At 37.3% G+C, this 21,998-nt stretch overlaps 1 protein-coding gene across 3 annotated transcripts in view; it reads right to left on the bottom strand.

Moving 5' to 3' along the window:
- SCLT1 (sodium channel and clathrin linker 1) overlaps positions 1–21,998 on the bottom strand; it is a 223,806-nt gene that overhangs the window by 138,480 nt on the left and 63,328 nt on the right. For all 3 annotated transcript variants that reach the window (XM_043486393.1, XM_043486394.1, XM_043486392.1), the window contains exons 7-8: positions 7,183–7,305; positions 606–671 (exon numbers count right to left, since the gene is read on the bottom strand). In XM_043486393.1, coding sequence (XP_043342328.1) covers positions 606–671; positions 7,183–7,305 — 189 coding nt within the window. The remainder of the gene's footprint in view (positions 1–605; positions 672–7,182; positions 7,306–21,998) is intronic.

Here is a 21,998-nt window from a genome sequence, read left to right as displayed (position 1 = left end):
ATCAGGTAAAATAAAATTCCAAGAAGGAAAACAAAAAAAACAATAACAACAAAAAAAGAAAAGTGTGTGTGTAGGGGTTAAAGAGCAGAACTGGGAAGGCTAATTATATTTCTTTTAGGAAAAATTAAAGGGAAATTTAGGTATAGCAATTCAGGTGATGGGTGGTCAATCCACTACCAAGTGGTCCTCAGTGTCCTGCTGTTTTTAAGCATTTGGGCTACTCCTTGGTCTAGCAGCTCTACCATTCTTAGTTGATACCTAACCATATTCTAGAAGAAATACTAAGAATAAAGAGTGAAACCTACTCTTGAGGCACTCACAGTCTAGATTACTCTCAGGAGATCTTACCAAGAACCCCAGGAGCATTTTCAGATTAGAATATATTTCAGATAGATGTTAGTTTTAGATCTCTAGAACCTACTGTAAACTCCCATGTTACGCTACTGAATGCAAAAGAAAAGACAGATAAAAAGAAAAGAGTAGGGCCTATCTATTTTAATTTCAAGTTTTTTATCTTGTTGATTTACCTTAGTGAAAATACGACTACTTATAGTGACAATTTCTAATTTATGTAATAAGTGCACTAAATGGATATTTTTACTTACCATTTCTACGTTCTCATTCGTAACATGAAGATGCTTGGTCAGCTGCTGAAAACTTGTCAGCTTATCCTATAGCAGGAAGAAAGGGTACATAAATAACATTGTGTTTGAAACCCATATTTAAAATTAGACTAAAATCAAGTCTAAAATCATTATGCCTAAATCTAGATGACATCACTTGTATTTCTTCTAACAAGTACTGTGAGATCAATAGTCAAAGAAATAAAAAGAAACAAATGTTTAATGATTACAAAATTAAATAAGGTGACAATATGGAAACTAACATGGCTAATTATTTTATGTGAAACCATTATATCAAGTCTCTTATCCTTATCCATCAGAGGGCAGACAGAATTAAAACCACAATCTCAGAAAACTAACCAAACTGATCACATGGATTGCAATCTTGTCTAACTTAATGAAACTATGAGCCATGCCGTGTAGGCCCACCCAAGATGGACGGATCATAGTGGACAGTTCTGACAAAAAGTGGCCCACTGGAGAAGGGAATGGCATACCACTTCAGCATTCTTGCCTTGAGAAACCCATGAACGGTATGAAAAGGTAGAAAGATATGACACTGAAAGACGAACTCTTTCATGAACCAATGAAAGATGAACCAATAGGCTGCTGAAGACCAGAGAAATAGCTCCTGAAGGAATGAAGAGGCAGAGCCAAAGCAGAAACAATGCCCAGTTGTGGATATTGTCTAGTGGTGAAAGTAAAGAAAACAACATTCCATAGGAACTTGGAATGTTAGGTCCATGAATCAAGGCAAATTGGAAGTGGTCAAACAGGAGATGGCAGAGTGAACACTGACATCTTAGGAAACAGTGAACTAAAATGGACTGGAATGGGTGAATTTAATTCAGATGATCACTGTATCTACTACTGTGGGCAAGAATCCCTTAGAAGAAATGGAGTAGCCCTCATAATCGAAAAAAAGAGTCCAAAATGCAGTACCTGGGTACAATCTCAAAATAGACAGAATGATCTCTATTCATTTCCAAGGCAAACCATTCAATATCACAGTAATCCAAGTCTATGCCTCAATCACTAATGCCAAAGAAGCTGAAGTTGAATGGTTCTATGAAGAACTACAAGACCTTCTAGACCTAACACCAAAAAAAGATGTCCTTTTCATCATAGCGGACTGGAATGCAAAAGTAGGAAGTCATGATGAGATACCTGGAGTTACAAGCAAGTTTGGCTGTGGAGTATAAAATGAAGCAGGGCAAAGGCTAATAGAGTTTTGCCAAGAAAATGCACTGGTCATAGCAAATACCCTCTTCCAACAACACAAGAGATAACTCTACACATGGACATCACCACGTGGTCAATATTGAAATCAGACTGATTACATTCTCTGTGGTGGAAGATGGAGAAGCTCTATACAGTTAGCAAAAACAAGACTGGGAGCTGCCAATGACTCAGATCATGAACTCCTTATTGCAAAATTCAGACTTAAATTGAAGAAAGTAGGGAAAACCATGAGGCCATTCAGGTATGATCTAAATCAAATCCTTTACAATTATACAGTGGAAATGACAAATAGACTCCAGATTAGATCTGATAGAGTGCCTGAAGAAATATGGATGGAGGTTTGTGACATTGTAAAGGAGGTGGCCATAAAACCTATCTCCAAGAAAAAGAAATGCAAAAGGCAAAATGGCTGTCTAAACAGGCCTTACAAATAACTGAGAAAAGAAGAAAAGCAAAAGGCAAAGGAGAAAAGGAAAGATTTATCCACTTGAATGCAGAGTTCTAAAAACAGAAAGGACAGATAAAGAAGAATTCCTAAGAGAACAATGGAAAGAGAGGAAGAGAACAGAATGGGAAAGACCATAGATTTCTTCAAGAAAATTAGAGATACCAAGGGAACATTTCATACAAAGATGAAACAATAAAGGACAGAAATGGAATGGACCTAACAGAAGCAGAGGATATTAAGAAGAGGTGGCAAGAATACACAGAAGAACATCACAAAAGAGATCGTAATGACCCAGATAACCATGATCCTGTGATCAGTCACCCAGAGCCAGACATCTCTGGGTTTAAAGTCAAGTGGGCATTAGGAAGCATCACTACAAACAAATGTCGTGGATGGAATTGCAGCTGAGCTATTGCAAATCCTAAAAGATGATGCTGTCAAAGTGCTGCACTCAATATGCCAGCATATTTGGAAAACTCAGCAGTGGCCACAGGACTGGAAAAGGTCAGATTTCTGTCCAACCCCAAAGAATGGCAAGCCAAAGAAAGTTCAAACTACCACACAATTGCACTCATTTCACAAGCTAGCAAATTAATGTTCAAAATTCTCCAGGCCAGGCTTCAGCATTATGTGAACCGAGACCTTCCAGATGTTCAAGCTAGATTTAGGAAAGGCAGAGGAACCAGAGATCAAATTGGCAATATCCACTGGATCATAGAAAAAGCAAGATAATGCCAGAAAAACTCTACTTCTGCTTCATTGACTACACTAAGGACTTTGACTATATGGATCACAACAAACTGTGGAACATTCTTTAAAGAGATGGAAATACCATACTACCTTACCTGCTTCCTGCAAAACTTGTATGCAGGTCAAGAAGCAACAGTTAGAACAGGACATGGAACAACAGACTGGTTCCAAATCGGAAAAGGAGTACTCCACTTATTTAACTTATATGCAGAGTACATCATGTGAAATGTCAGGATGGATGAAGAACAAGCTGGAATCAAGACTGCTAGGAGAAATATCAATAATCTCAAATATGCAGATAACACTACTCTTATGGTAGAAAGTGAAGAGCAACTAAAGAGCCTCTTTATGAAGGTGAAAGAGAAGAGTGAAAAAGCTGGCTGAAAACTCAACATTCAAAAAATTAAGATCATGGCATCTGGTCCCATCACTTCATGGCAAATAGATGGGGAAACAGTGGAAACAGTGACAGGCTTTATTTTGGGGGGCTCCAAAATCACTGCAGATGTTGACTGCAGCCACAAAATAAAAAGATGCTTTCTCCTTGGAAGAAAAGCTATGACAAACCTAGATAGCATATTAAAAAGCAGAGACATCACTTTGCCAACAAAGGTGCGTCTAGTCAAAGCTATCATTTTTCCAGTAGTCATGTATGGATGTGAGAGCTGGACCATAAAGAAGGCTGAATACCAAAGAATTGATGCTTTTGAACTGTGATGTTGAAGACTCTTGAGAGTCCCTTGGACTGCAAGGAGGTCCAACCAGTCCATCCTAAAAGAGATCAGTTCTGAATATTCATTGGAAGGACTGATGCTGAAGCTGAAGCTGAAGCTCCAATACTTTGGCCACCTGATGCAAAGAGCTGACTCATTAGAAAAGACCCTGATGATGGGAAAGACTGAAGGTAGGAGGAGAAGCAGACGACAGAGGTTGAGATGGCTGGATGACATCACTGATAGCTTGACTTTGAGCAAGCATGGGGAAATGGTGAAGGACAGGGAAGCCTGATCTGCTGCTGTCCATGGGGTAATGACTGAGAGGCGGACATGACAAAATTATTTCTAGAAACCAATCCATCAGGAGACAGGTATGATAGAGACAACTCATCCAATACTGAAAAACCACATTCAAACCTATTTAAAACCTATAATACAAACCACAGCACAGTTATTATTGTGCCTTTCCCTCTTCTTATAAGTCTCATGGTTTCATTGGCCCACAAGTTTCAAACCTTTTGATTATCTACTATGACCAAATTAAATGTCATATGTGCAGGTGACATAAAGTTGGGAGGAGCTGTTAATATGTCAGATGACAGATTTGAAGTTTCATAGATAAAGCTTCAAATAAAGACAAAGTATTATCTGTAAGGTCTCTGCAAACAGCAACAGTAACAACTAAAAACCCCAAAAAACCCCTAACTTCAAAGCTGTACCATAAGAATGATCTTATTCAGGTGGAAAACAAAACCTAATGGCTTAGTTGACTGACCTAAATGAAGAAACAGCCTTCAAAAACATACTTATATTAGAAATGATTTCTAGAACTCAGAGGTAAAAGTATTACAGCTCAGAGTACATGTGAGTAATTTTCAAACCAGGGCATGTTTGGGAAAATCATTTTGTAAACTGAAAAGCAACATAAGTATTATTGTGACTTCCTTAGGTAAAAATACCCATTTGTAATGATAATAATACAAATGGTCATAAACTGGAATTTGAAAACTCTGTAAGAGTTGAAGAGAGACACAGTGATAGCTGACTGCTCAAAAATCCACAGGAAAGGAATCAGAATTGGAGTTACTCCATAGTTTTAAATGTTTGTTGTTTAGATGCTAAGTCGTGTCTGACTTTTGTGACCCCATGGATTGTAGCCCACCAAGCTACCCTGTCCACGGGATTTCCCAGGCAAGAATACTTGAGTGGGTTGCCATTTCCTTCCCCAGGGGATCTTCTCACTCAGGGATCGAACCCATCTGTCTTGCACTGGCGGGAGGATTCATTACCACTGAGCCACCAGGGAACCCTACAGACACATTCAAATCCTGAGTTACAACAAAGCACTCAGCAACTACAAATCATTTGCAAATAAAGACTGTTAGATATTATGCTAGGTATTATATATTATATATAACATAAACTGCAGTGTTACATATACGTATGGGGCTTCCCAGGTGGTGCTAGTGGTAAAGAACCTGCCTGCCAAGGAAGGAGAGGCAAGAGATGTGGGTTTGATCCCTGGGTCTGGAAGATCCCCTGAAGGAGGGCATGGCAACCTACTCCAGTATTCTTGCTTGGAAAATCCCATGGACAGAGAAGCCTGGCAGGCTACAGTCCACAGGGTCGAAAAGAGTCAGACACGACTGAAGCAACTTGGCACACACGCACGCATATATATGCATAAATTACTATGAATTTCTCTGGGGAAAGTATGATCCAACACTATGGTGAGAAAAGTCAACCACCTTCCTAACCAACATTTATACTAATAACATAGTCTTCATAAGGAGGAGAAATTGCTTTCTTTGCTATATGAGAATATGGTCAGAAGAATCTTTATTCCACCAGTTGCTTCGATATTTGGCTTATTATTGTTCCTCTTTAAACACATTTTAAAGGACTTTATAATTCAGCACAACTAAACAGAATGAAATAAGAGACAACAACGCAGCATCTTGTGCACTCAAAGAGTACAGGCAGTCCATGTCCTGTAGTCTTGAAATGCATGATTTTCACTTACTATAGTACAGTTCAATTACATTAATTCTGTATAACATGATTCAAATTTCAGTCACCAATACATTAACTGTATAATACTATATATAACATTGATTATATATTACTCAAGTATTTTAATTATTATCACATAAAACACAGACTTTACTGCTAACTCTTCAGTCTACAAGTGACTATGTGATAACAGAACATCATGATCAGTGTCTGTAATTACTTTTGAGGTCTGTCTCTGGTTCCAGAGCATGTTATTCAGTTCATGCACAGACAGCAGAGTGTGCAGCTGTGCTGTCTCCTTTTCTTCCAGGGATAATACACTCATGTAACATTTTTACAAAAATTGATAACTGAAAGAAGGAATTAGTCAATAAAAGTAAAACTGCTGCAAAGAAACAGAAAGTGACAACTGTGGATGATGATGTAAATGAAGTTACAGGAGAAAATATCTGACTGTGAGAACATGGACACTGCCACTCTTCAGGAGACTACAGACACACCAGCAAGGGTAACTTAGTGAAAGTGAACCCAACATCAGTGAAGAAAGAAGTTCTGATGGAAATGATGAAGATGTCCCAGAAGTGGGACTAGCAAAAAAATTCACATCGCAGAAATAACTAAGGTTATTTCATACATTGAAAGTTCAAAGGATAAAATGTTGGAAGCTGATCTGATCTTAGGAATATTCTAAGTTCACCAAAGCATAAAAAAGATACCTTTTCTGTGTCTTAAAGTTTCAATATACTTAGCAGAAAAAGAATCAATGGAAAGATAAGGGAGGTAGATTTTGCAATGGAATGGATGGTCTTGTGAGATAGAGAGTGCATTGTTAATAGAGATATAAAAGTTAGATGCCCACTTTAAAAGAATATAAAATGATTCTTGCTTTGGACATAAAGAAATCCTTAATAACCATTAACATTCCTTCCTCTTTTAAAATCATATTCTGATGAATTTATGTTAGAGGCACTTGACATCTATTTCAATAAAAGATCACATTTAAGGTTGTTAACATTTTCATTTTACATAGTGTTGTCATCATATTTGAGTAGCCTTCTTCACTGTCCATAAACTAATGAACAGTTTTGGTCTTTTTTTTAATCAGGAAAAAAATCAGGACTACAAAAGTTTTAGAGATTCATTTATACATAAAATCTTATGGCCGCTTCTTAGCTCTAAATACAGCTTTCAGTGCTAATAACATTATAAAGCCCAATGTACACTAGGCACTATTTTGATCATTTAATGTGTTCAAAAGATTTCTAACCATCAAAGATCTATTTATTGGCAACATAAATACACCACCAGACTTGGGCATTCTTCTCCAAAACTGAATTTCTCCAGAATGCAACTTATTGATACACAAGAAAACCATGAAATCCAAAATTACCTTTTGCTTTTGACTTTCAAGAACATGAATCTGGGCCTCAGTCATATGTTCCTGGTAAAGTTTCTGTAGCTTGTAAAACTCCTGAGAAGCAGTCTGCCAGAGTTCCACAGCCTGAGCTTTCTCCTATAAAAGAAAAACATTTGCGAACTCATTATTAGCAGGCTACTGCACAGGATAAATGAATCACATTCTTTTATACAATGAGTTCTTGTATATAAAGTCACACAATAAAAATAGAATTTATACAAGATGGTATGGTTGCAATATTTTTGATGATATAAAGTTGTACTAATAATTAGAGAGTAAAACAAAACATGAAAATTCTTTAGTTTGAAATTTTCTTTTGATTCAGATTGTACAGCAAAATGAAAACCCTTCAACCAGAGAGAGAGAGATTTAAACCACTTTCCTTGTTCCACAAGAAAGTGTAAGCCATAAAAATTCTACAAGTGTAAGCCAAGAAAACTATCCTTGGTAAAGCACAAGTGGTTTTTTGCTGATTGCAAACGTAATGTTTGTCCTAAAAAATTAGGAAAATACAGAAAAATGAAGAAGAAAAAATTACCTGATTTTTTAAAACCACGTGATAATAAATACTGCTAACATCTGGACACAATCAATTTAATAAATGTTGGATGTATCCTTGTTTATAAATGTGATTTGAGGGGAGAATTTTGTATTTTTTTAAAAGAAAAAAACTGTGACTGATACAGTATGCTGATTGTATTGTACTATTTTCATCTGGCATTTTATAATAAGAATTTTATCAGGTCATTATTTTTTCAACAAGTAATTTTCAAAAGTGATACAGGGACCCTTGAAGACAAAATTATGTTCATAATAAAATGAAGGCATTATTCTCTTTTCACTCATCTGCGCATGAGTTTACACTGGAGTTTACCAAAGTTTATATAATGTAACCTGTGATACTGTCATTGCTCTAATGGCTACTGAAATGCACTCTTAGGTTCCTATTTGTTCTAAAAATGTCCTAGCTTTGTATTCTTGACTCCTTTGTCAAAGATAAGGAGCCCGTAGGTGCATGGGTTTATCTCTGGGCTTCCTATCTCATTCCATTGGTCTGTATTTGTGTTTTTTTTTTTTTGTTTGTTTTATTTATTTATTTATTTATTTTTAATTTTTTTATTAGTTGGAGGCTAATTACTTCACAACATTTCAGTGGGTTTTGTCATACATTGATATGAATCAGCCATAGATTTACACTTATTCCCCATCCCGATCCCCCCTCCCATCTCCCTCTCCACCCGATTCCTCTGGGTCTTCCCAGTGTACCAGGCCCGAGCACTTGTCTCATGCATCCCACCTGGGCTGGTGATCTGTTTCACCATAGATAGTATACATGCTGTTCTTTTGAAACATCCCACCCTCACCTTCTCCCACAGAGTTCAAAAGTCTGTTCTGTATTTCTGTGTCTCTTTTTCTGTTTTGCATATAGGGTTATCGTTACCATCTTTCTAAATTCCATATATATGTGTTAGTATGCTGTAATGTTCTTTATCTTTCTGGCTTACTTCACTCTGTATAAGGGGCTCCAGTTTCATCCATCTCATTAGGACTGGTTCAAATGAATTCTTTTTGACGGCTGAGTAAAAATTCCATGGTGTATATGTACCACAGCTTCCTTATCCATTCATCTGCTGATGGGCATCTAGGTTGCTTCCATGTCCTGGCTATTATAAACAGTGCTGCGATGAACATTGGGGTGCACGTGTCTCTTTCAGATCTGGTTTCCTCAGTGTGTATGCCCAGAAGTGGGATTGCTGGGTCATATGGCAGTTCTATTTCCAGTTTTTTAAGGAATCTCCACACTGTTTCCATAGTGGCTGTACTAGTTTGCATTCCCACCAACAGTGTAAGAGGGTTCCCTTTTCTCCACACCCTCTCCAGCATTTATTGCTTGTAGACTTTGGATAGCAGCCATCCTGACTGGTGTAATGGTACCTCATTGTGGTTTTGATTTGCATTTCTCTAATAATGAGTGATGTTGAGCACCTTTTCATGTGTTTGTTAGCCATCTGTATGTCTTCTTTGGAGAAATGTCTGTTTAGTTCTTTGGCCCATTTTTTGATTGGGTCATTTATTTTTCTGGAATTGAGCTGCAGGAGTTGCTTGTATATTTTTGAGATTAATCCTTTGTCTGTTTCTTCATTTGCTATTATTTTCTCCCAATCTGAGGGCTGTCTTTTCACCTTACTTATAGTTTCTTTTGTAGTGCAAAAGCTTTTAAGTTTCATTAGATCCCATTTGTTTAGTTTTGCTTTTATTTCCAATATTCTGGGAGGTGGGTCATAGAGGATCTTGCTGTGATTTATGTCGGAGAGTGTTTTGCCTATGTTCTCCTCTAGGAGTTTTATAGTTTCTGGTCTTACATTTAGATCTTTAATCCATTTTGAGTTGTATTTGTGTTTTGTGTCAGTACCACACTGTCTTGATGACTATAGCTCTGTATCACAGGATGAAATCAGGAAGAACGATTCCTCCAGCTCCATTCCTTTTTCTCAAGACTGCTTTGGCTATTCAGGGTCTCTTGTGTTTCAATATGAATTGTGAAATTTTTAATTCTAGCTCTGTGAAAAATGCCATTGGTAAATTGATAAGGATTGCACTGACTCTGTAGACTGCTTTTGATAGTATATTGATTTTTGACACCATTGATTCTGCCAACCCAGGAGCATGAAATGACTCTCCACCTGTTTATGTCATCTTTCTTCCATCAAAGGAGGCAAGAACATGCAACGGAGAAAAGACAGTCTCTTCAGTAAGAGGTGCTGCAAAACTGGACCGCTCCATTTAAAAGAATGAAATTAGAACACTTTCTGACACCACACATGAAGATAAACTCAAACTGGATTAAAGACCTAAATGTAAGACCAGAAACTATAAAACTCTTAGAGGAAAACAGGCAAAACACTCTATGACATAAATCACAGCAAGATCCTCTATGACCCACCTCCTCGAGTAATGGAAATAAAAACAAACAAGTGGGATCTAATTAAACTTAAAAACTTTTGCATGACAAAGGAAACTATAAACAAAGTGAAAAGACAACCCATAGAATGGGAGAATAGCAAATGAAACAACTGACAGAGGACTAATTTCCAAAATATACAAGCTGTTCATGCAACTCAATAACAGAAAAACATACAACCCAATTAAAAAGTGGAAAGTGGGCAAAAGACCTAAATAGACATTTCTTCAAAGAAGACATACAGGTGGCTAATAAATATATGAAAAGTAGCTCAAATTGTACTTTATTAGAGAAATCCAAATCAAAACTACAAGGAGATATCAACTCACACTGATCAGAATGGCCATCACGAAAAAAATCGACAAATAATAAATACTTGAGAGAGTGTGTAGAAAGGGAACTCCTTTTGCATGGTTGGTAGGAATGTAAATTGATACAGACATTATGGAGAAGAGTATGGAGATTCCTTAAGAAAACTAGGAATAAAACTATCAGATGATCCAACCGTTCCACTACTGAGAGCATACCCTGGGAAAAGCATAATTGAAAAGGATACAGGTAACCTAGTGTTCAATATAGCACTATTTGCAATAGCTGGGACATGGAAGCAACCTAGATGCTCATCAACAGATGAATGGATAAAGAAGCTTTTACATACATACAATGGAATACTACTCAGTCATAAAAAGGAAGACATTTCAGTCAATTCTAATGAGGTAGATGAACGAAGAACCTATTATATACAATGAAATAAGTCAGGAAAAGAAAAACAAATACTGTATATTAGCAAGTACATAGGGAAGCAAAAGGCAAAGGAGAAAAGGAAAGATATACCCATTTGAATGCAGAGTTCCAAAGAATAGCAAGGAGAGATAAGAAAGCCTTCCTAAGTGAACAATGCAAAGAAATAGAGGAAAACAATAGAATGGGAAAGACTAGAGATTGCTTCAAGAAAATTAGAGATATCAAGGGAACATTTTGAGCAAAGATGGGCACAATAAAGGACAGAAATGGTACAGACCTAACAGAAGCAGAAGATATTAAGAAGTGGTGGCAAGAACACACAGAAGAACATTATAAAAAAGATCTTAATGACCCAGATAACCACAAGGTGTGACCACTCACCTAGAGCCTGACATCTTGGAGTACAAAGTCAAGTGGCCTTAGGAAGCATCACTACAAAGCTAGTGGAGGTGATGGAATTACAGCTGAGCTATCGCAAATCCTAGAAGATGATGCTATGAAAGTGGGGCACTCAATAGGCCAGCAAATTTGGAAAACTCAGCAGTGGCCACAGGACTGGAAAAGGTCAGTTCTCATTACAATCCCAAAGAAAGGCAAGGCCAAAGAAAGTTGAAACTACTGCACAACTGCACTCATTTCACACGCTAGCAAGGTAATGCTCAAAATCCTTCAAGGTAGACTTCAACAGTACATGAACTGAGGACTTCCAGATGTAACAGCTGGATTTAGAAAAGGCAGAGGAGTCAGAGATAAAATTGCCAACATCCGTTGAATCACAGAAAATCAAGAGAATTCCAAAATCTACTTCTGCTTCATTGACTACACTAAACCCTTTGATTGTGTGGATCACAACCAACTGTGGAAAATTCTTAAAGACTGGGATACCAGGCCACTTTACCTGTGTCCTGAGAAACCTACACACAGGTCAAGAAGCAACAGTTAGAACCAGACATGGAGCAATGGATTGGTTCCAAACTGGGAAAGGAGTATGTCAAGGGTGTACAGTGTCACCCTGCTTATTTAGCTTATATGCAGAGTATATCATGTGAAATGCCAGGCTGGATGAAGCACAAGCTGGAATCAAGATTGCAGGGAGAAATATCAACAACCTCAGATACGCAGATGATACCACTCTAATGGCAGAGAGAGAAGAACTAAAGAGTCTCTTGATGAGGGTCAAAGAGGAGAGTAAAAAAGCTGGCTTAAAACTCAACATTCAAAAAACTAAGACTATGGCATCTGGGCCCATAATTTCATGGTAAACAGAGGGGGAAAAATGGAAACAATGACAGATTTTCTTTTCTTGGACTCCAAAATCACTGAGAATGGGTAAATGCAGCCATGAAATTAAAAGATGTTTGCTCCTTGAAAGGAAAGCTAAGACAAACATAGACAGCGTATTAAAAGCAGAGATGTCAGGTTGCCAACAAAGATTCAAAGCTGTGGTCTTCCCAGTACAAATGTACGGATATGAGAGTTGGACCAAAAACAAGGTTGAGTGCCGAAGAACTGATGCTTTCCATCTGGTGTTTCCATCTTCTCAAGAGAAGACTCTTGAGAGTTCCCTGGACTGCAAGGAGATCAAACCACTCAATCCTAAAGGAAATCAGTCCTGAATGTTCATTGGAAGGACTGATGCTGAAGCTGAAACTCCAATACTTTGGCCACCTGACGCAAAGAACTGAATCACTGGAAAAGACTCTGATGCTGAGAAAGACTGAAGGTGGGGGGAAAAGGGGTTGACAGAGGATGAGATGGTTGGATAGCATCACCAACTCAAAGGACTTGAGTTTGAGCAAACCGGGAGCTGGTGATGGACAGGGAGGCCTGGTGTGCTATAATCCACTGGATGACAAAGAGTCAGGCACAACTGAGCAACTGGACTAAACTGAACTGAACTGGGAGATGGTGAAGGTCAGGGAAGCCTGGCGTGCTGCAGTCCATGGTGTCACAAAGAACTGTACATGACTGAGAGACTGAATAATAACAACACAGAACATAGGAAAAAGGTACTGATGAACCTACCGGCAGGAAGCAATGGATACACAGACACAGAGGACAGAGCTGTGGACATGGGACTGGGGGGAAGGAGAAGGTGGGATGAATGGAGAGAAGCATGGAAACATATAAACTACCATGTGTAAGACAGAGAGCCAGGGGGATTTGCTGTCCGACTCAAGGAGCTCAAACCCGTTCTCTGTGACACCCTAGAGGGTAGGACGGGATGGGAGGTGAGGAGGACGTTCAAGAGGGAGGGCACATAGGTATGCCTACAGCTGACTCATGCTGAAGTACAGCAGAAAATAACAACACAATATTGTAAAGCAATTATCCTTCAATTAAAAACATTTTAAGGACATTGCAGATAGATTCTTTACCATCTGAGGAACCAGGAAAGTCCTCCACAAAGCACAGCAAAAACTATTCACTCATTGAGGAACTGGGCTTTCCCAGTTCCTTGTTCTTTAAAGACCCCTTTTGCCTGGAGGAGGGAAGCAGGAAACTTTTAAGCAGTGAGAGTGTTATTTCTGGCCTGCTGGATTTAAATGCCAAACTAAGCAGCATTTTCTGAATGTGGGTCCCTACAGTCCCCTCCAAGGAAGGCGCCCAGGGAAATCGGTTTCGGGGGACAGTCTGGGAACACCATTCAGCCTCTACCACATACACTCTACTAGGCTCAGCATGAATTAGAAGGATGGGTAGCATCTCTCAGTTTCAGATGCTGTTCTCTGATAGGTCAGATATGAGATCCAGAGCAGAGTTGGGGGTCTGTGGATGAAAAATCCCTAAGAGGAAACATAATGGCATTCTGGCTAAACCAACTTGACAAGGGTCATTGAAGAGATCAATCCCTGAGCCTTTAGGTGGGAGCACTGATTCCAAAACTCTAGACTACCAGAGAACTAACCCTAGGGAGTATGAAAGAGTGAGAACTCACACAAAGGAAACCAGTTGAATACAAGACCCGGCATCACCCAACCATCAGCAGCACCCTCCAGTAGCACAGGACACCTCATCTAAACAACAAACAAAACAAAAACACAAACCCAATCATCAGACAGGATTACCACCTCACTCAGCCTTGCCCATCAGAGGAAAAACAAACAAACTAAAACTCAGCACAAATCGCACCCTATATGAAGCTTACACAAACCGCTGGACAAACCTTAGAAGGGCAGAAACCAAAAGGGAGAAAGAATTCAACCTTGAAGCCTGGGAAAAGGAGACCTCAAACACAGCAAGTTAAAAAAAAATAAAAGGTAGAAAAATACTACACAAGTGAAGGAACAAACTAAAAACACAGAAGTCCAAATGAATGAAGAGGAAACAGGCAAACTACCTGAAAAAGAATTCAGAATAATGATAGTAAAAATGCTCAAAAACTTTGAAAACAAAATGGAGAAAATGTGAGACTCAATTAACAAAGACACAGAAGAATTAAAGAATAAACATAAAAACAACATAATTACTGAAATTAAAAATACTCTAGAAGGAATTATAGCAGAATACCTGAAGCATAAGAACGAATCAGTGACCTGGAAGATAAAATGGTGGAAATAACTTCTGAAGAGCAGAATAAAGTAAAAAGAATGAAAAGAATTGAGGATAGTCTCAGAGACCTCTGGGACAATACCACATGCACCAACATTTGAATTATAGGGGTGCCAGAAGAAGAAGAGAAAAAGAAAGGGTATGAGAAAATATTTGATGATATTATAGTTGAAAATTTCCCCAACATGGAAAAGGAAATAGTCAATCAAGTCCAAGAGGCATAAGGAGTCCCATATAGAATAAATCCAAGGAGAAACACACCAAGACACATACTAATCAAACTAACAAAGACTAACAAGCACAAAGAAAGACTATGAAAAGCAGCAAGGGAGAAGCAACAAGTAACATACAAGGGAAACCCCATATGCTCAACAGCTGATCTTTCAGCAGAAACTCTGCAGGCCAAAAGGGAATGGCAGGATATATCTAAAGTACTGAAAGGGGAAAATCTACAACCAAGATTACTGTACTTGGCAAGGATCTCATTCAAAATTGATGGAGAAATAAAGATCTATTCAGACAGGCAAAAGTTAAGAGAATTCAGTACCATCAAACCAGTTTTACAACAAATGTTCAAAGGGGCTTACATAGTCAAGAAACACAAGAGAAGAAAAAGGATCTACAGAATAAACCCCAAACAATTAAGAAAATGAAAATAGGAACACATATATCAATGATTACTTTAAATGTAAATGGATTAAATGCTCCAACCAAAAGACACAGACTGGCTGAATGAATAAAAAAACAAGACCCATAAATATGCTGCTTACAAGACACCCACCTTAGACCTAAAGACACATATAGACTGAAAGTGAGAGGATGGAAAAATATATTCCATTCAAATGGGAAGCTAAAGAAAGCTGGAGTAGCAATCCTCATATCAGACAAAATCGACCTTAAAATAAAGAATATTACAAGAGATAAGGAAGGACAGTACATAATGATCAAGGGATCAATCCAAGAGGAAGACATGACAATTGTAAATATCTATGCACCCAACATAGGAGCACCTCAATACATAAGACAAACACTAAGAGACATAAAAGCAGAAACTGATGATAACACAATAATTGTAGGAGACTTTAACACCCCATTTACACCAATAGACAGATCATCAAAACAGAAAAGTAATAAGGAAATACAAGTCTTAAATGATACATTAGATGAGATGGATCTCAATGATATCTTCAGGACATTCCAGCCAAATGCAGAAGAATACACCTTCTTCCCAAGTGCACATGGAACATTCTCCAGGATAGACCACATCTTGGGTCACAAATCAAACCTCAGTAAATTTAAGAAAACTGAAATCATATCAAGCATCTTCTCTGACCACAATGCTATGAGACTAGATAGCAATCACAAAAAAGAAACTGTGAAAAACATAAACATGTGGAGATTAAACAACACATTTCTAAATAACCAACCAGTTACTGAAGAAATCAAAAGGGAAACCGAAAAATTTCTATAAACAAATGACAATGAAAACATGACAACTGAAAACCTATGGGATGCAGTAAAAGCAGTTCTAAAAGGGAAGTTTATAGCAAGACAATCCTACCTCAAGAAATAAGAAAAACATCAAATAGACAGACTAAGTTTACACCTAAAACAACTGGAAAAAGAAGAACAAAAAACCCTCAAAATTAGGACAGAAATCATAAAGATCTGAGCAGAAATAATTGAAAAGAAATGAAAGAACAATAGTAAAGATTAATAAAACTAAAAGCTGCTTCTTTGAGAAGATAAACAAAATTGATAAACCTTTAGCCAGGCTCATCAAGAAAAAAAGAGAGAAGAATCAAATCAACAAAATCAGAAATGAAAAAGGATAGGTTACAACAGACAATGCAGAAATACAAAGGATTATAAGAGACTATTATGAACAACTATATGGCAACAAAATGGATAACCTGGAAGAAATGGACAGATTCCTAGATAAGTTCAATCTTCCAAGACTGAACCAAGAAGAAACAGAAATTATGAAGAACCCAATTAAAAGCACTGAAACTGAAGCTGTGAACAAAATATCCTAAAAAATAAAAGCCCAGGACCAGATGGCTTCACAGGAGAATTCTATCAAACATTTAGAGAGAAGAGCTAATGCCTATCCTTCTAAACTCTTTCAAAAAATTGCAGAGGAAGGAACACTGCCAAACTCATTCCATGAGGCCACCATCACCCTGATACTAAAACCAGAGAAAGACAACACAAAAAAAGAAAACTACAGGTCAGTATCACTGATGGACATAGATGAAAAAATCCTCAACAAAATTTTAGCACAGAGAATTCAGCAACACATCAAAAAGCTCATATACCATGATCAAGTTGGGTTTATTCCAGGGATGCAAGGATTCTTTAATATATGCAAGTCAATCAATGTGATACACCATATTAACAAATTTAAAGATAAAAACCATATGGTCATCTCAATAAATGCAGAAAAAGCCTTTGAAAAAATTCAGGACCATTTATGATTGAAATTCTTCAAAAAATGGGCTTAGAAAGAACCTACCTCAACACAGTAAAGGCCATATATAATAAGCCTACAGCCAACATTATTCTCAATGGTGAAAAACTGAATGCATTCCCCCTAAGATCATGAACAAGACAAGGGTGTCCACTTTCACCACTATTATTCAATATAGTTCTGGAAGTCCTAGCTTCAGCCATCAGAGAAGAAAAATAAATAAAAAGAATCCAAATTGGAAAAGAAGTAAAGCTCTCACTGTTTGCAGATGACAGGATTCTATACATAGAAAACCCTAAAGATACTATCAAACACTAGAGCTAATCAGTGAATTTAGTAAAGTTGCAGGTTACCAAATCAATACACACAAATCACTTGCATTTCTATATACTAACAATGACAAGTCAGAAAGAGAAATTAAGGAATCAATCCCATTTACCATTGCAACAAAAAGAATTAAATATCTAGGAGTAAACTTACCTAAGGAGACAAAAGAACTATAACACAGAAAATTTTAAGACACTAATGAAAGCAATCAAAGACAACACATGCAGATGGAGAGATATTCCTTGTTCCTGGGTAGGAAGAATCAATACTGTGAAAATGACTATACTACCTAATGCAATCTACAGATTCAATGCAATCCCTATCAAATTACCAATGGCATTTTTCACAGAACTAGAGCAAAAAATTTTACAATTCATATGGAACACAAAAGACCCCAAAAAACCAAAGCAGTCTTGCAAAAGAAGAATGGAGCTGGAGGAATCAACCTTCCTGACTTCAGATTATATTACAAAGCTACAGTGATCAAGACAGTATGGTACTGGTACAAAAACAGAAACAAAGACCAATGGAACAAGATAGAAAGCCAAGAAATAAACCCATGCACCTATGGGTACCTTGTTTTTGACAAAAGAGGCAAGAATACACAATGGGGCAAGGACAGCCTCTTCAAAAAATGGTGCTGCGAAACCTGGACAGCTACGTGTAAAAGAATGAAATTAGAACACTTCCTAACACAACAGACAAAGATAAACTCAAAATGAATTAAAGTCCTAAATGTGAGACCAGAAACTGTAAAACTCTTAGAGGAAAACATAGGCAGAACACTCGTTGACATAAATCAAAGCAAGATCCTCTATGACTCACCTCCTAGAGCAATGGAAATAAAAACAAAAGTAAATAAGTGGGACCTGATTAAACTTAAAAGCTTTTGCTGAGAAAGGAAACTATAAGCAAGGTGAAAAGACAACACTCAGAATGGGAGAAAATAATAGCAAATGAAACAACTGGACAAAGGATTAATTTCCAAAATATACAAGCAGCTCATACAACTCAATATCAGAAAAACCAACAACTCAGTCAAAAAGTGGAAAAAAGACCTAAACAGACATTTCTCCAGAGAAGACATACAGATGGCTAACAAACACATGAAAAGATGCTCAACACTGCTTATTATTAGAGAAAAGCAAATCAAGACCACAATGAGCTATCACCTCACACTGGTCAGAATGGCCGTCATGAAAAAGTCTACAATAAATGCTGGAGAGGGTGTGGAGAAAAGGGAACGCTCTTGTGCTTTTGGTGGGAATGTAAATTGATACAGCCACTATAGAAGACAGTATGCTGCTGCTAAGTCGCTTCAGTTGTGTCCGACTCTGTGCGACCCCATAGACGGGAGCCCACCAGGCTCCCCCGTCCCTGGGATTCTCCAGGCAAGAATACTGGAGTGGGTTGCCATTTCCTTCTTCAATGCATGAAAGTGAAAAGTGAAAGTGAAGTCGCCTAGTCAAGTCCAACTCCTAGCGACCTCATGGACTGCAGCCTACCAGGCTCCTCCGTCCATGGGATTTTCCAGGCTAGAGTACTGGAGTGGGTTGCCATTGCCTTCTCCGAGAAGACAGTATGGAGATTCCTTAAAAAACTAGGAATAAAACCATCATATGATCCAGCAGTCCTACTCCTAAGCATATAACCTAAGGAAACCAAAATTGAAAAAGACACATGTATCCCATTGTTCACTGCAGCACTATTTACAATAGTTAGAACATGGAAGGCAACCTAAATGTCCACTGACAGATGAATGGATAAAGAAGTTATGGTACATATACACAATGGAATATTACTCAGCCATATAAAGGAACATATCTGAGTCAGTTCTCATGAGGTGGATGAACCTAGAACCTATTATACAGAGTGAAGTGAGTCAGAAGGAGAAAGATAAATATCATATTCTAACGCACATATATGGAATGTAGAAAAATAGTACTGAAGAATTTTACAGGGCAGCAGTGGAGAAACAGACATAGAGAATAGATTTATGGACATGGGGAGAGGGGAGGAGAGGGTGAGATGTATGGAAAGAGTAAAATGGAAATTTACATTTACCATATGTAAAATAGATAGCCAACAGGAATTTGTTGTATGGCTAAGGAGACTCAAATGGGGCTCTCTATCAACCTAGACAGGTGGGGTGGGGAGGGAGATGGGAGAGAGGTTCAAAAGGGAGGGGATGTATGTATACCTATGACTGATTCATTTTGAGGTTTGACAGAAAAGAACAAAATTCTGTAAAGCAATTATCTTTCAATAAAAAAACATATTAAAAAGAAAAAAAAAAAGAATAAATTTTAGGGTCTTCTCTGGTGGCCCAGGGATAAAGAATCTGCTTGCCAATGCAGGAGACATAGGTTCAATCCCTGGTCTGAGAAGATCCCACGTCTTAAGGAGCAAGTAAGCCCGTGCTCCACAACTATTGAGCCTGTGCTCTAGAGCCTGGGAGCTGCCAATATTGAGCTTGTGTGATGCAACTACTGAAGCTCTCAGGCCCTAGAGTCCCTGCTCTACAACAGAAGAAACCACCACAGTGAGAAGCCTATAACTAGGGAGTAGCCCCCTGCTCACCCCAACTAGAGAAAAAGCCCACTCAGCAACGAAGACGCAACACAGCCAAATAAATAAAATTATTAACAAATTTAAAAAAATAAAACAAAAATGTCTTAGTTTTAATTAGTATTATGATAAATGTCCCACCAAAAAAAAAAAAAGCTTTTCTGAGTCCTCAATAATTGTTAAGTATACTGAAGAGGGGTTCTTAAACCAAGAAGGTTGAGAAACTAAGCCAGCATATAAAAAGCATTATTCTCTTTTTAGGGAAGTGGAAACTAAGGTTCAGGCCATTTGCCTGGAGTCACTCAGCAAGCTGCTGACAGAATCAAGAAGAAATCTTCATCTCTTTGTCTCTAAAGCCCAAGCTTTTAAATTCCAGGTCAGAGCTATTCCTCTCTCAGTTTTAATAAGTAGGTAAGATGGTGTAGTGAAAACATAAGCATTTTTGGAACATAATAAGTATACAATTCAAATAAATAATACATTTATAAGTTCTAAAGAAACTTTCTGAGGTATAATATGCTTTCAGAGACACACAAATCATAAATTTGTACAGTGACTGCACTCATGTGACCAGCAACCAGTTCAAGACAGAGAATGCTATTACCAGTACCTTAAAGCCAGTTGCCCCTTTCTACTAGATACTACAATCCTCCAAAAATAACCATTATCCTGACTTCTAAAATCTTTTATTAGTTTGCCTAAAACTTACATAGTTTAAAACTTGTAGACAAAAGTAGAATATGGAGCCAGAATTCGGGCTGTATTTCTAATTCCTGGCTGAATGACCCTCTACAACTCATTTTATTTTTTTAAGACTATTTTATTTTCAATGGACTAGTCATAAAAATACCTATCTCAAAACTGCAATTTTTTCAAATGTGTCTGATGGTAAAAATCATCTGGAATGCTAGGTAGAAAGCCCAGATTCTCCTAGACCAGTGGTTCTGAAAGGACTAGCAGCAATACCTTGGAACCTGTTAGAGACATAAGTTACTGACTCATATCCTAGACTTCTTGAATCAAAAACTTGGGGGAGAGGGTAACAATCTTTATTTTAATAAGCCCCCAGGTGATTATAATAAACACTAAAATTTGAGAACCACTATACTAATATATAACCCATAATTTGGAAAAAAGAAACACAACTGAAATGATTCCATATTTTAGGTGTTTTAAAAAATACCTCCAATTTTTCACAAGCAAAACATTATTATAATGAATATATTTATTCATATATTTTTATATATAACAATTTCTTAGGACAGGTTCCTAGAATCTATGTAATGTCACCATCAAATTAACTGGTCAAAGGATATAAACATTTCTAGGCTTTTATTGCCAAGATGCCCTCCAGAAAGATTTTTATAAATCATACTATTATGAGAAAACAAAATACTCCAAACTAAAAATATTTAGTTAGGTACTTGATATTGTACCGGTGTTATTGGACCCCAAAACAATTATACTTGAGATACACAGAATTTTTTACACCTAATTTTAATTCTTCATCTTGCTGTTTAGCAATAATAATAATAAAGATGATAAAAATAATAGATAAATTTATTTCACACATGTGCTAGGCATTACACTATGTGCTTTATGGGGATTTAAAACTTTAATTATCTTAAGAACCCCATAAAAGGAGAATTACTATAATCTCTGTTTATAAATGAAGAAGGTGAAGCACAAAAAGATTTCCCAAGATCACAGAGTGAGAAAGTAGAATGGGGACCAAACTCAAGAGGTTTGACCAGATTTTTCTTTCAAAAGCTTGTGTGTTTCACAAAAGCAGATGCCAACATTCTCCACTGCGTGATCAACACTACACACAGTGTCTCATATATAGTAGATACCTAATAAATATTTGTGAAATGGATGAAGATATTTGAATCTTATTAAATTATTAGACTTATTGCTTTAATAAAGCATAATATAATAAAGAATTCTCTCTCAATTTTCTACTATAAATTGCATTGTATTTAGTTTTCAATTCATTCAGTTTGGATTCACCTAGTCCTCATGCATGACACAAAGGTTTTTCAATCTAGTGATGGATACCAAAACAACTGTACGTAGAACTTAGTAATGTACAAAAACATGAATGTATAAGTAATAAGCAGAACATTTAACGTTATTACTGTATGGATTCATTAACATTTTATAAAA

Source organism: Cervus canadensis, chromosome 1, assembly GCF_019320065.1.
Source record: "Cervus canadensis isolate Bull #8, Minnesota chromosome 1, ASM1932006v1, whole genome shotgun sequence".
NCBI lineage: Eukaryota > Metazoa > Chordata > Mammalia > Artiodactyla > Cervidae > Cervus > Cervus canadensis.
The sequence above is the reverse complement of the archived record's forward strand: the minus strand, read 5'-3'. Positions and strand labels throughout refer to the sequence as shown.